This window comes from Meles meles, chromosome 8 (assembly GCF_922984935.1).
Source record: "Meles meles chromosome 8, mMelMel3.1 paternal haplotype, whole genome shotgun sequence".
Classification (NCBI taxonomy): domain Eukaryota; kingdom Metazoa; phylum Chordata; class Mammalia; order Carnivora; family Mustelidae; genus Meles; species Meles meles.
In genome coordinates this window covers 60965143-60981089 of record NC_060073.1, presented here as the reverse complement: position 1 = coordinate 60981089, position 15947 = coordinate 60965143, and the positions used below count along the sequence as shown (strand labels likewise).

Below are 15947 nucleotides of genomic sequence, written 5' to 3'. Positions count from 1 at the left end.
GATTTTATTCCCAAAGCCTTTGAAGAGGGTAACCCATACAACCTGTGTTTTAATAAAGAATATCAAGGATAAGGTAGACTGGATGAAATTTTGGAAAGAGACCTCTTGGGACTGTTGTAGTAGTTAGACAAGAGATTTAAAAACTTAAAACAGAGACAATAGCAATGAGAAAGGGAGTTGCTGATTGATCAGGTGTGAAAGAGTGGGAGGAATTTAGGATTATGTCCAGGTTTTTCTCTTAGGTGCTAGGTGGATGGATTGTCAGTAACTCTGAGACAGGCAATACAGGATGGAAGAATGGGCCTGGGAAAAGATGGCGAGTTTAGTTTTGAGTATAGTGGATTTGGAGAAATGTTTAGGAACTAGGGTGTGTGTGGGTATGGATGTGTGGTCGAGTGTTATAATAATTATGTGAGAAAGATGTGAATTTGGAATTTACTAGGTTTTATGTGTCATGAACTAATCTAGGCAACTGCTAATTGATCTTTTATCTCTGTAGGTTTGCCTATTCTGGAAATTTCATATAAATGGAATTACATAATATGTGGCCTTTTGTGACTGACTTCTTTCACTTAATATAATGTTTTCAAGGTTCATTCATGTTGTATATCATATATCAACACCTTTCTTTTTATTGCCAAATATTTTGTTGTATCAATGTACCATATTCCTTTTATCCATTCACCAGTTGAACATTTGTTTCCCTCTTTTGACTATTATGAATAATGCTGCTATAAACATTTGTGTGGACATAACATTTTCATTTCTCTGTAGTATATGCCTAGGAGTGGAATTGTTGGATGTTATGGTAACTCTATGTTTAACAATTTGAGGAACTGTCAGACTTTTTTCTAAAGTGGTTCTATCATTTTCCATTCCCACCAGCATTATATGAGGTTTCATTCTCCACATCCTTGCCAACACTATTTGTTATCTTTTTGATTGTAGCCATCTAGTGTATGTGAGGTATCTGATTTGGTTTTGATTTGCATCTTTTCATATGCTTATTGGCCACTTATATCACTTTTTCAAAGAAATGTGTGTTCAGATCCTTTGCCCATTTTTTAATTGGCTTAGTGGCCTTTTTATTATTGAGTTAAGATAAGAATTCTTTATGTATTTTAAATACGAATCCCCTATCCTATACATTTGACCCGTGAACAGCGCAGGTTTGAACTGTGTGGGTCCACTTACACACAGATTTTTTACAGTACAATACTGTAAATGTATTTTCTTTTCCTTATGATTTTATTAATAACATTTTCTTTTTCTAGCTTCCTTTGTCATAAGAATACAATATATAATACATATATAAAATATGTGTTAATTGAATGTTTGTTATCGGTGAGGCTTCCAGTCAACAGAAGATTCTTGGTAGTTAAGTTTTTGGGGAGTCAAAAGTTAAATGAAATTTTGGACTGCAGAGGAGTTCAGGGCAGAACCCCTGCATTGTTACAGGGTCAGCTGTTAAAGATTTACAAATTTCTTTCATTCTGTGGGCTGTCTTTCACTTTCTTAACAGTGTCCTTAAAAGCAGAGTTTTTAGTTTTGATGAATCCAATGTATCTATTTTTTTTTCCTTTGATTGTTTGTGCTATTGGTATCATATTTAAGAAGCCATTGCCAAATCCAAGGTTACAAAGGTCTATGCCTGTATTCTCCTTTCCTGTATGAGTTCTATATTTTCAGCTCTTTCATTTAGGTCTTTGATACATTTGGGATGCTAGTCTTGACCCTGCCTTTACTTGCTTTGTGACCTTGGACTGTTCATTTGCCTTTTCTCAGCCTCATTTTTTTCATCTGTAATGTGAAAGTTGATATATGTGTGTATATATAGAACAACAGAAAACAGATCAGTGGTTGTCACAGGCTGGGAATCAGTGGGAGGGTATTGACTACAAAGATGAGAGAATTTTGAGGGGTAGTGAAAATGCTTTATATCTTACTCATAGGGGAGTTCTTATATGACTGTACATTTTTCAGAGCTCACAGAATTGTATATCTGAAAGGGATAAGTTTCACTATATGTAAATTATACTTCAATAAATCTGTCTTTAAAAAAAAACAAATCTTACAACTACTCTACTGTAATATTCTTTTCCATTTTGAAGCTAGAGGAAGCTGAAGCTCAGAAAGGTCAGTGGACTTGCCTGTAGTCCCACATTTGATCCTTGGCAGTTCCAGGATTTGAACCTAAATCTGCCTGATCATAGAGTTTGTGATCTTCCTACTCATTTTTAGCCTGTCCCTGAAACTATTAACAGTATGTGGATTCTCTTCTGAAAGGTTGACCTTCCCTTGAAAGCCAGGAACCCTTTCTTCCCGTGAGCAGCTTCAGCTTCCCAGACGCGGCTGTCACATTGTTAATCTAAGTTTTGAACCCCTGGCAGATCTCACTTCTGTCAGTCATGAGTTGGGCTTGGAATCATGCTGTTGTGGAGTGCTGCCCAGGCATGATCTCCTTTTGAGGCTTTGGCCCTCATTTTGGAGCAGCAGGAGACCATTTCCAAAGCTGATGCATTTCTTTGGTTATGAAAAGCAATTTCATACCTTGCCCAATCAGCAACACAAGGTACCTTCTCAGTAGGAGAGTGACCAGATGTTTATAGAGCTAGTTGTACTGCTTAGCACTTCAATAGCCTTGCTTACCCCAGCTTATTTAGCAGAAAACTAGCAGGGCAGAAGAAAGATCCCAGCCATGGAAAGCATACAAGTAGTCTTCTGTGTTGTTGTTGTTGTTGTCACGTTACCAGGTCATCATTTACCCCTGCATGCCATCCAACAGCGTGCAGTGTATTTTTGACATTCTGACATCTCTCTTAATTCTCCCAGTACCTTTTGGAGAGTGCTTATATTTAGAGAGAGTGTGTTACTTGACTGTATTCTTGGATAACTGTGCTTGCCAGGGTATTTTCTCCTTAAGATGTAATAAAATAAATTATCTCCTGTAACTTTCATCCTCAGCTTTTTCTGGTTTCAGTTTGTCAACTGGTGGTAGTTGGTTGCCTTGGGGTGATTTGCCCAGGCTGCCCATTGGGTACATTTCAGGAAGTTCTAGCCTTTGAAATAGACTGGCGATATTTCCCTTTTTGCCTGTTTGACCGGCCTACCTTCATCTCCTTGGGAACCTATTTTTACTCTACCTTTCCTTCCAGAATCCTGGTGAGACTTAATTAATTGCAGAGCAATTGTCATCAAGCCAGCTGTTCACTGCCTATCTTGACATTTGACTTGTTTCCTATCCTGAGGTGCTACAAGAGAAGTTAATGACCTAAAAAATTGCCCATCCATCATGTGAGCCTAGTTAGGAGGGAATTGTTTGATTTTTATGAAGTGTAAATAATGTATTTGTAGAGACAAGTTTTTTAAATGTGTTGTCCTATATGTGAGAGATGGTTCCCTAAACACGATGGGACAAATTGGCTGGCTAATAGAGTTTAATGACAGATTTTTCCATTAATCAGAATGGAGAATGTGCTTCATTAAGGTAATTAACAGAGCACTTGTGCAGGTGATACTTATTGCACACAAATATCCAAGTTTATTTCTTTCCGTTGGATAAATTTTGAAAGAGATCTTGGCTCTGTTTCCTTATTTGCATTAAAAAGATCAGTGACAATAAACTTCTGTTTTTTCCAAATCTGCTGGTAACTGGTATCTTGTCTGCTGCAGGTGCAAAGGATTGGTAAGACACTTGCTTCTCTTCCTAATAGCGTGTATGCTCGTTGTTTGGCTCTTGGGCTCCCCTGGTAAGCAGTAGAAGTGCATCTTTTCCTAGCTCCTGGACTAGCATCCTTAGAATTAGAAAGTACCTCAGAGTCTAAACTCATTGGTTTTACAACAGGACATTGGACTTCAGTGAGGTGAAGTGACTTCGCCAATGCCACACAGTATACTAGTAGCAGAGTCATCTGTGGGGTAGTGGGTCTGATTCTGAACTGAAAGGCAAAAGGCCTGCGTTGGCATTAGGCAAGTTGTAGCTCCTCTCTGCTTCTCAGTATGTTCATCTGTATAATGAGCATAGGGCCAAGTACAAACAAACGGCTTTTTTGTTTAGTCCTCTTTCTGCTGTACCATGTTGTTCTCTGTGAGTATAAACTGAAGATTATAGAGGGGAAGCTGATGTCCGGGAAAATAAGCAGTCAGTAATCAGTGCTGTTTTCTTTGTTTCTCTAAAGGTTCCTCAGTCTTCCGCAATGAACCCAGTGTATAGCCCCGTGCAGCCTGGGGCTCCTTACGGCAACCCTAAGAACATGGCCTACACAGGTGAGTGGTATGAGAATTGTTCTCGTTTGGAAAAATGGTGGTTAAGGACATTACAGGTAACTTGCTGAATGACTTTTGGTGTATTTTACCAGAGCTTCCAAAAGCTCTAATAAAGCTTGGCAACTTATAGAAGAGATATGTCTGGAGTCCAGTTCTTATAACTAAGCATTATTGAACTGTCAACTAGGGGAAAGGAAGGGAGGTAACATTTATGTATTGAGTACCTACCATAGGCCTGGCCCTGTGATTACTTTCACGTATGTTTAATTTTAATCTTAAAGCAGTCCTTCATGGTACAGCTTCTTATCACCACTTCACAGTTGAGAAAACCATAGTCATAGTAAGAGACCATGAAACAAAACCAAAAATAGATATTTTTGAACCCAGGTCTGCTGATTCTGAAGACTGATCCTTTTCCTAAACTATATACCAAGCTCTTTCCTACTTTTCTTTGTGTACGTTGTCCCTCTGTCTGGAGTGCTGTTTTCCCCTTCAGCTTCACCTTATTCTTTAAGAACTCAGCTCTGAGCTTAGACAGCATCCTTCCAGGAAGCATTCTCTCCCTTACTTGGTCTTAGGCAAAATTTTTTAACCTTCCAGAGCCTTGGTGCTCCCATTATAAAATGAGGCCAATAGTATTATCTTCCCTCCCTTCCTCCCTTCCTTCCTCCTTCCATCCCTCCATCCTCCCATCCTTCCTTCCTCCCTCCCTCTCTTTCTTTCTTTCATTCTTTCTCATTCTGAGTTTTTTAAAAATTGAAGTCTAGTTGACATACAATATTACTTTAGTTTCAGGTGTAAAACATACTGATTAACAAGTCTATATGTTGTGCTAGGCTTATCACAAGTGTATCCACCATCTGTTATCATATAACACTATTATAATATCACTAACTATCCCTCTGCTGTCCCTTTTATTCATTTTATATCTGGAAGCCTGTATCTCCCACTCCTCCTGTCCTATTTTGCATCCCCCACAAAACTCCCCTCTGGCAATCATCAGTTGGTTCTCTGTATGTACAGGTATGTTTCTGCTTTTTGTTTATTCATTTCTTTTATTTTTTTAGATTCCGTATAAAGTGAAAGCATGCACTATTTATCCACCTCTGTCTGACTTATTTCATTTAGTGTAATATTCTCTGGGTCCATCCGTGTTGTCGTAAATGATAAGATTTTATTCCTTTTTTTTTAAGATTTTATTTTTTTATTTATTTGACAGAGAGAGATCGCAAGTAGGCAGAGAGGCAGGCAGAGGGAGAGGGGGAAGCAGGCTCCCTGCTGAGCAGAGAGCCCGACATGGGCCTTGATCCCAGGACCCTGAGATCATGACCTGAGCTGAAGGCAGAGGCTTAATCCACTGAGGCACACAAGCACCCCACTTTTTTTTTTAAAGAGTTTATTTATTTATGTGACAGAGAGAGACACAGCGAGAGAGAGAACACAAAGAGGGGGAGTGGGAGAGGGAGAAGCAGGCTTCCCACCGAGCAGGGAGCCCAATGCAGGGTTTGATCCCAGGACCCTGGGATCATGACCTGAGTCGAAGGCAGATGCTTAATGACTGAGCCACCCAGGCACCCCAGCCTTACTCCTTTTTATGACAAGTAATATTCCATTTATACACTCACACACACCCATCTTTTTTATCCATTCATCTGCTAGTGGACATTTGGGTTGCTTCTATAATTTGGCTGTTGCAAAAAATGCTGCAACAAACATAGCGATGCATATATCTTGTCAAATTAGTGTTTTCATTTTCTTTGGGTAAACACACAGTAGTGGAATTACTGGATCATATGGTATTTTTGTTTTTAATTTTTTGAGGAACCTCCATACTGTTTTCCAAAGTGTCTTCCAATTTACATTCTCATCAACAGTGCACAAGGGATCGATCCTTTTTCTCTACATCCTTACCCACACTTGTTGTTTCTTGTTTTTCTTACTTTAGCAGGAAGTGATATCTCATTATGGTTTTGATTTGTATTTCCCTGATGATGAGTGATGTTGAGCATCTTTCCGTGTGTGTTTGCTATTTTTCTGTCTTTGGAGAAATGTCTATTCAGATCTTCTGCCTATTTTTAATTGGATTATTTGATTTTTTGGGTGTTGTGTAAGTTCTGTATATATTTTAGACAGATCCCCTGCCCATTTTTAATTGAATTATTTGGATTTTTGGTGTTGTCTAAGTTCTTTATATATTTTGGATATTAATCCCTTGTTGGATGTATCGTTTGCAGATATCTTTTCCCATTCGGTAGATTGCCTTTCCTTTTGTTGATGGTTTCCTTCACTGTGCAAAAACTTTTTATTTTGATGTAGTCCCAATGGTTTATTTTTGCTTTTGTTTCCCTTGCTTTAGGAGACATATCTTAGGAGACCCTGCAATGGCTATTGTCAAAGAGATTACTATCTGTGTTTTCTTTTAAGAGTTTTATGGTTTGTCTCACACTTAGGACTTTAATCCATTTGAGTTTATTTTGTGTATGGTGTAAGAAGGTGGTCCAGGTTTATTCTTTTGTAAAAAACTGTCCAGTTTTCCCAGTGCCATTTATTAAAGAGACTGTCTTTTCCCCATTGTATATTCTTGTCTCCTTTGTCATAGTTTAATTAACCATATAAATATATAAATGTGGGTATATTTCTGGACTCTTCTGTTCCATTGATCTATGTGTGTCCTTTTGTGTCAGAGTCATACTGTTTTGATTTAGGGGTGCTATCAGGATTAAATGAGATAGTGTAAGGTACGAGCATGTAATATCTGGCACAAAGTAAATGCTTTAAAGTGTTATTTACAAATAAATAAATATGGGTAAAATTGGTAATAGAAGTAAATGAGAAAATGTATTTAGATTGTCTAGCATGGTTCTTAGCATATCATGCACCTTCAAAAATACAGTATTCCTGGGGCACCTGGGTGGCTCAGTGGGTTAAGCCTCTGCCTTCGGCTCAGGTCATGATCTCAGGGTCCTGGGATTGAGCCTTGCATCGGGCTCTCTGCTCAGTGGGGAGCCTGCTTCCTCCTCTCCCTCCCTGCCTGCCTCTCTGTCTACTTCTGATCTCTCTGCCAAATAAATTAAAAAAAAAAAATACAGTATTCCTTGGGGCTCAAATATTCCTCAAGTATGTGATTTGATTTTTAAAAAATATTTAGCACTATTTTTATAAAGAACTATTTTTATAAATATTAAGAAAATACTTAGAACTATTTTTATACACATAAGGTGAACAATGTATTAACTTAAGCTTCTAAGAATGCATGTTAATTTAAATAAAACACCAGTAGTTGCAGCTTATATTTGTAAATTGGGATTTTCCCAATGCGAGGCAACCTAAATAACATTCAGAAATATGTTGCAGGTTGAGCCTGGTAGAACTGTAGCTGTCATCACTAACTTTCGATTTCATATGTTTGTGTTTATCACAATAGCCTTATTATCCTATGTAACCTTAATAGTAAATATTTTGAAATTTCTGTTTGAAAATATTTACTGTAAACTAAAATTGTTGTATGTTTATTCTAATAAAATTAATTCCAGTAAATAGGACCCATTGAGCAGTAGTTGCTCTTTTTCTTCCCTGTTTTAATGTCTCAGCAACCTAAGCCCCTTTGGCAGAGAGGACTGAGCTACTCTGGCAGACAGAGCCCAGGGGAATCCTGTGGGTTTCCTGTGATCTTGGCTGCCTTCATTCTCACTTAATTGCTAAAATTGAGAAAGAAGAGAACAATTGCATTTATCTATTGATTTGCTCAAAAAAAGATTAGGCAATGTGATATATTGGAAAGGATATGGACCTTGTTTCTCCTTGGCACATGGTAGAACTTGGTAAGTGTATTTTGATTGAATGAATAACAACCAGATTCAAATCCCAGCTCTGTTAGATAATAGCTAGGTGACTTTGGGCAAGCTGCTTAACCTCCCTAAATTTAAATGGCTGTTATAAACTGGGATAATACTACTTATTCCGTAGGATAGTTGTGAGAATTAAATGAGATAATTAGTATTCTTCCCAAGGGAAAGAGGGAAGACTTGTTTCTACTAAGTCTGAAAATATATTTTAATTTCTCTGCTACAGATTCTAGGACCACATAGGAAAATTAACTCCACACAAGTACAATAAATTGACTTCACACAAGCCAAAGCTCCAAATTCTTAGGGAAACTTTCTTTTTTAATCTAAGCTTCCTGTTGTCTCTCTGTACTTTTGAGTCTTTTTTTTTTTTTTTTAATGGCAATATAACTCCTCTAAAGTCCAAGCTTTATGGAGGAGAATTTGAGTTCCAACTCATGGCCTCTCCGGGGCCTAAAGCCTCATCTCCCACCCCCAGTGGCTATAAAAATCAAGCCCTTTAATTGCTCAGACTAAAAACCTTCCCATAGCAGTTCAACATTGGCTGTGAGAGTTCCTGACTTTTAATTTTCTCTTCAATTTTTCACCCCTGGGATTTCTTTTTCTTTCTTAAAAATCTCAACTCTGTGGGGCACCTGGGTGGCTCAGTCAGTTAAGTGTCTGCCTTTGGCTCAGGTTATGATCCCAGTGTCATGGGTTTGAGCCCCTTATTGGGCTTTCTGCTCGATAGTAAAGGTTATGTTAAAGAGTATTATTTGGCAAACACATGCTAAGTACTTTTTATGTATGAATTACAATCTTAATATAAACCTCATGGTACTCGTCTTTTACTGTTAAAGAAATTGGTAGTTTAATTCAGGTTGTAAGATTTGCCCAGTGTATATTGCTCCCAAAAGATGAGGGAAAGAGGTCTTTGTGATTTCAAAGTGTACATGCTTCCTTATAGTAAACTGATCTGTCTTAAAATATGTACTCTTTTCACTCTTTCCAGTGATAAGCTAGTTGAGAGGGTTGTTTTACAGTCTCAGAGATTTTAGGACTAGGGATCCTCATCTTTGAGGGGCTAGAAGGCTGCTCCTGGCCAGCTGTTTGGGGTAGGCTAGTGTAGTGCAGTAGAAGGAAAAATGGAAGTTCAAGTGCATTGTGGTATCATCCGCTTCAGAGGTAATGGGGTAGTGGCCACAGGGAACAGAGATGTTGGGAAAACTCCTGATTTGAAATTCTATGTGAAATCTGAGAGGGAAATAAAATGTAACTTCACAGTTAATGATTCCAACACCAGTTCTAACGTGTGGGGCTTTTCCTCACACCACGCAATTCTCCAATACCAGCTGGTTGTCCTGTAATTCAACTCAATTCTGAGATATCTCCCTGGCAATAGCATGAGATTCCACAGGTTGAAGGCTCATTCCCACAATTGTCCTCACTTCTGATGCTAATTACAAGTCCATGGTGTTGCCTGTGCTTCTGACTGAGAGCCTGTAAGTCAGAGGTTCCCACAACCACTGCCTTGGGTTCAAATAATATTCTAGAACGGCTCATAGGACACAGGAAACCAGTTTACTCACTAGATTACTAGCTTATTATAAAAGGATGTTATTCAGGAATGGGTAGATGGAAGACAAGCATAGGGCAAGGAATATAGAAATGGGCATGAAGCTTCCGTGCCTGCTCGGAAGGGTGCCATTCTCCTAACACCTCCATGTGTCTACCAACCTGGAAGCTCTCCAAACCTTGTCCTTTTTGGAGACTTCATTATGTAGGCACGATTGATCAAACCACTCGCCATTGGCAATTGATTAAACCTGCAGCCCCTCTCCCCACAGGTCAGGGATTGGATAGGACTGGAAAGTTCCAACTTTCCAATCACATTCTTGGGTCCCCTGGCAACCAGCGCCCATTGCTTTCCAGAAGTCATCTCATTAACATAAAGTCAGGTGTGGTTGAAAGGAGTTTGTTATGAATATCAAGGTATCTTTATGGCTCTTATCACTTAGAAAATTCCAGCGGTTTTTGGAACTCTGTTCCAGGAATGAAGACGAAGACCAAATGTATCTTTCCTATTATAAGTCCACAGTATCACAGCAATAGCGTGTATTCCAGCGAACAGCTATCTTAAAGCCAGTTGACAGTATTGTCTCTCCTCCTTTTTAAAGTTCCTTTACTGAGTGCTTACTGTGTGCCAACTGAGCTCAGTGTTTTACAGATAATATTTTTATACTTGCAACAGTCCTATGAAGTGGTTATAATTAGCTCCTTATGCATCCTGGAAAGGAGAATTTAGAGAATATGTTCACATACTTGAAAACACTTAAAGCATAGATAGTGTAATCACCTCAATGTTTGTGTCCCCCCAGATTCATATGTTAAGGCTCTAATTCCCCATGTGATGGTATTTGAAGAGGGAGACTTTCTGAGATAATTAGGTTTGGTTGAGATCATGAGAATGGGGCCCTCATGATGGGGTTAGTGCCCTTATACGAAGAGGAAGAGACACCAGAGCTCACTCTCTGCCATGTTTAGGACACAGCAAGAGGGCTGCCATTAGCAAGGCAGGAAAAGAACCCTCACTAGAACCCAATTGGGCTGGCGTTCTGATCTCATACTTCCATCCTCCAGAGAGTGAAAAATAAATGTCTGTTGTTTAAACCACTCAGTTTGTGGTATTTTATTATGGCCACCTTAGCTGGTTAATAAAGATAGAAAGTACAGTGAACACCTGAATACCCTTTACATAGATTTACTATGTCAGGGAGCTCTACAGAATGGGGCATTTCTTTTTCTGAAAGACCTCAAAACATTTCTCTGTCAGAAGTTTGCATTGTAGACAAGACCTAAATTATTCTTCACACTTTTTCTTTTTTTTCTTTTCTTGAAATGTTCTGATGGTAAGAAATCTCAAATAGGTGCTGAAAAGAAGACGGGTTTTGGAGTCCGTCAACTCTGGGGTGGAATCTAGGCTCTGCCTCTAATTAGCTGTAGGACTTTGGGCAAGTTACTTAATTTTTCTCAATCTTTGTTTCCTCAACTCTAAAATGGGGTAGTGATGTATACAGATGATTGGTTTACAGGTCCATGAAAATGTTTATGATGTCTCAGATACAGTGCTGGGCTCATAGTTGGTGCTCAGTTCACAGCTGAGTTAGTTATTAATGGAGTTTGTTATTTAGATTCTGCCACTTAAAAATTATGTGATGTCAGATAAATTATTAAACTTTTCAGGCCTTAGTAATCATCTGAAAAAGAAAAAAAGAAAAACATTAGAACTTTATTCTTCACAAGACAGCTGAGAGTCATAAATGTAACAGGGCCAGCCATTGACTTGTAGTGAAGTTTCCAAAACCCAACTAGAAAGAATTCTGAACAGATGGACCTCTTAAAGTATCCCATCGTTTTAGATGGAGAAGTGTTTTTGCAGGAAATACTGAAGCTGGGTCTCCCTATTTCGGGTCTGTGTATTTATTGTCTCTCTACCAGAGTAACAACCAAGGTTTGTTTCATCCTTGAAAATTTTCCTTGTCTATATCCTCTCCTGGCTACTACTCAATCCTCTTCTGGCCCATACTAGGTCATGTGCTCTCCCCCACTCTGGTGCTGGGCCCTAAATGAATGCCCTGCTTTTATCTAGCAGCAAATGTCTGTTTAAATACTTCAGATACCCTAATAAAACACATGATGAGGGGTGCCTGGGTGGCTCAGTGGTTTAGGCCACTGCCTTCGGCTCAGGTCATGATCTCAGGGTCCTGGGATCAAGTCCCGCATCGGGCTCTCTGCTCGGCAGGGAGCCTGCTTCCCTCTCACTCTGTCTGCTTGCCTCTCTGCCTACTTGTGATCTCTCTCTGTCAAATAAATAAATAAAATCTTTAAAAAAAAAAAAACACATGATGATCAAGGTTGGAAAATTAGGAAATTGATATGTTCAAAGACTTCACTGTCATTTTCAGGTTTTTTTTTTCTAGAGTATTTTTTTTTTTTGCTTAGAAACAATTTAAGAAACATATTTGTATTTGACACAATTTTTCAGCCAAGGGACCTTGATAATTAAGCTGACAGCCTGCAGATAGAATGAATAATCTGGTATATTAGTGAGATGAAAAAAGAATATCTGTCTCTGCAGTGACCCAAGCCCTGTACCCTTCACCTTCCTTTGTGAAGATCACCTGATAGAGGTTTTAAGAGTGATTAGTTTGTTCTTTGCAAAGAACTTTTATGGGGGTTTTCCCCTTACATTTATTTTATTTATTTATTTATTTAAGATTTTATTTATTTATTTGACAGAGATCACAAGTAGGCAGAGAGAGATGGGGGAGAAGCAGGCCCCCTGCTGAGCAGAGAGGCCGATGCGGGACTCGATCCCAGGATCCTGAGATCATGACCTGAGCTGAAGGCAGAGGCTTAACCCACTGAGCCACCCAGGCACCCTTATTTCTTATAACAATTCTAAGGAGATAGTCCCTATTTTCCAGATGAAAGGACTAGGGGTCAGTTTTCCCAAGGTCACACAGTATAGCAATGCTGAAACTTCAGTTTTTCTGCATTACAAAGCAAGAGCTTTTACTGCTCTAGCCTACTTGGCTATACCTTGGACACCATAGAGATTAGGATCTTAGATGAGCCTGGGAAATGGATTTCGATTCCTGCAACTGCTCCACAAAACCCCCTTCTGATACTCAAACTGATCTCTACTCAGAAAAGATTTCTCAGATCAAGTTTTTCGTCCATGACTAAAAAACGTCTCTAAGAAGAATTCTTATTAACTGTTCTCTATATGGTTACTAGTAATCTCCTTGTTGTTGAATCCAGTGGACCCTTGTCAGCCTTCATCCTCATTTGGCACCCCTATATCATTTGATGCTCCAGTTTCATCCCTTCTGAAGTTTTCTCTTTCTTTGCTTTTCATTGATTACAATATAGTTTTTCTGTTTGTTCATTTTTCCATTTTTTTTCCCCCTTTCTTCTTCTCTGGCTGTTCCTGAATCTGTCTGCTTTCCAGTTTTCCTATCCCCACTTACTCAGGGAATGTTGGTGTTGCCCAAGAGCCCAGTTTCTCTTTCACCTTAGTTCCAGCTACTATCTGTAGGCTGATGATTCATAAACTCTAGCTCTGCAGCAAACCTCTCTTTTGAGCCTCAGACCAGTTTATCCAGCTGTCTTCTGAACATCTCCATAAATGTCTCATACTTTGCTCCGATGTATCATGTCTAAAACTGAGCCTATTATCTTTCCCTGTAACTCATTTTTCCTTTTATCAATTTGTAATTGGTACCATCCTTCACCTATTCCCTCAAATCAGAAACATAAGCATCATTCTTGATATTCCTTTTTCTTTTGCCTTCTAAAGTTAAATACTAAGTCCTATTCTTTTTTTTAATTTGTTTGTCTATTCTGGAGAGAGAGTATATGTGACTGGAGCCTGGGGGGAGCAGAGGGAGAGAGAGAATCTCAAGCAGACTCTCCGCTGAGCACTTCTGTGCTCAGTCCCAGAATCCTGAGATCATGACCAGAGCTGAAGTCAAGAGTTGGCTGCTGAACCTACTGAACCTCCCAGGCACCCCAGTCCCACTTTTTAAAAATTATGGTAAAATATATATAACATAAAATTGTTTGCCATCTTAATCATTTTTAAGGGTATAGTTCAGTCAAATTAAGTACATTCAAATTGTTGTGCAAGCATCATCACCATCCATACATAGAAATCTTTTCATCTTATAACACTGAATCTGTACACCCATGAAATAACAGTTCCTTGTTCTCTCCCTTTCCCCAGCCTCTGGCAACCACCATTCTATATACTGTGTGTCTCTATGAATTTGACCACTCTGTATACCTCATACAGTTGGAATCATACAGTATTTGTCCTTTTATTTCACTCACCATAATATCCTCAAGGTTGATCTATGTGTAATATGTGTCAGCATTTCCTTCCTTTTTTAGGCTGAATAATATTCCCTTGTATGTTTAGGCCACGTTTCTTAATCAATTCATCTCTCAATGAACACTGGGTTGCTTTCACTTTTGAACTATTATGAATATACTGACTATGAACATGGCTGTACAAATATCTTTTTGAAACCTTGCTTTCAGTTCTTTTGAGTATATGTCTAGAGATGGAATTGCTAGATCATATGGCAGTTCTGTTTTTAATTTTCTGAGGACCCTCAATACTGTTTTCCACAGCAACTGCACCATTTTATAGTCCTACCAGCAGAGCACAAGTGTTCTACATCCTTGCCAACTTGTTTTTTATTTTTTATTTTTTAAAATTTATTTTTTTAAAGACTTATTTATTTGAGAGAGAGGGAGAGAGAGACTCCAAGCCTGGCTACATAGATAATGTAGGAGGTTTGAGATCAGCTCTTCCTTACTAAGAAGCTCAAAGTAATTGCCAGACTTCAATTATCATTGTTCTAAAAAAAAGAAAATTTTCTATAAACCAAGTTTCTCTGGGGATCCGTGCTATCTCTACATAATTCATAAGTTGAAAAATCTCCCTGTTCAATCTGATCCATCCAGAGGGGTTGACCAATCACAACAGATTGCCCAGATTAAATGTCCTGAGTCTCAATTCACTCACCTACAAAGCAAGAACAATTTCTTCCACACTGGCCACCTGTCCCAGACTCTCCTTGCCATGGCAGACGGCTACTCGCTTTTTTCTTCCTCCCTCCCTCCCTCCCTTCCTTCTTTCCTTCTTTCCTTCCTTTCCTTCCTTTTTCAAAATTTACTGAGAGTCTATTCTGTACCAGTCCCTGTCCCAGGTACTGGTGAAATACATGCATACCTCGGAGATATTGCAGGCTCCATTCCAGATCACCACAATAAAGTGAATATTGCAATGAAGTGAGTCAAACGAATTTTTCTGTTTCTCAGTGCATATAAAAGTTACGTTTGGAGGTGCCTGAGGGGCTCAGTCAGTTAAGCATCCAACTCTTGATTTCAGCTCAGGCCATGACCTCAGGGTGTGAGATGGAGCCCACTCAATGGGGAGTCTGCTCAAGATTCTATCTGCCCCTCTGCCTGCTTGCTCCCCACTCTCTCTTTCTCTCTCTCACAGATAAATCTTTAAAAAAAAAGAAAAAGTTATGTTTACACTATACTGTAGTCTATTAGGTGTGCAGTAGCATTATGTCTAAAAAGAAAATGTGTAGGGGTGCCTAGGTGGCTCAGAGGGTTAAGCCTCTGCCTTTGACTTGGGTCATGGCCCGAGGGTCCTGGGATCTAGCCCTGCATCCGGCCCTCTGCTTGGCCAGGAGCCTGCTTCCCCTTCTCTCTCTGCCTGCCTCTCTGCCTACTTGTGATCTCTCTCTGTCAAATAAATAAATAAGATAAAATCTTTAGAAAAAAATGTGTATATCTTAATTTAAAAATTTTATTTCTAAAAAAATATAAACCATCATTTGAGCTTTCAGCAAGGATTAATCAGCAATCACAGATCAGCATAACAAATATAGTAATGAAAAAGTTTGAAATATTGTGAGAATAACCAAAATGTGACAAAGAAACATGAAGCAAGCAAGTGCTATTGACAAAATCATACTGAGACTTGCCACAAACCTTCAGTTTATTTAAAAAAATGCACTATTTGTAAAATGCAATAAAACGAGGTATGCCTATAATGATGACTAACAAAACAATGCTTTAGGACCTAATAAGAGCATAACCTTATACCAGATGTTTTACACATGAGTGTCTTGGAAAATAAAAAAGCAGCATAAGGTGAATAGAAAGAGAACTAGTTTAGCTTCCAAGGTTTTGGGTTCGATTCCAACTTTAGTATCTGTCAGTCCATCTATCTCTCTAAGAAATGCTTAGTATTCATGGCATGTCAGGGGCTGA

The 15947-nt window shown here is 38.8% G+C and overlaps 1 protein-coding gene across 4 annotated transcripts in view; it reads left to right on the top strand.

Annotated features, from left to right (window-relative positions):
• The window catches only part of FAM168A (family with sequence similarity 168 member A), a 194314-nt gene that overhangs the window by 121353 nt on the left and 57014 nt on the right, over positions 1-15947 (top strand). For all 4 annotated transcript variants that reach the window (XM_046015582.1, XM_046015578.1, XM_046015580.1 and 1 more), the window contains exon 2: positions 4179-4266. In XM_046015582.1, coding sequence (XP_045871538.1) covers positions 4197-4266 — 70 coding nt within the window. In that variant the 5' untranslated portion in view covers positions 4179-4196. The remainder of the gene's footprint in view (positions 1-4178; positions 4267-15947) is intronic.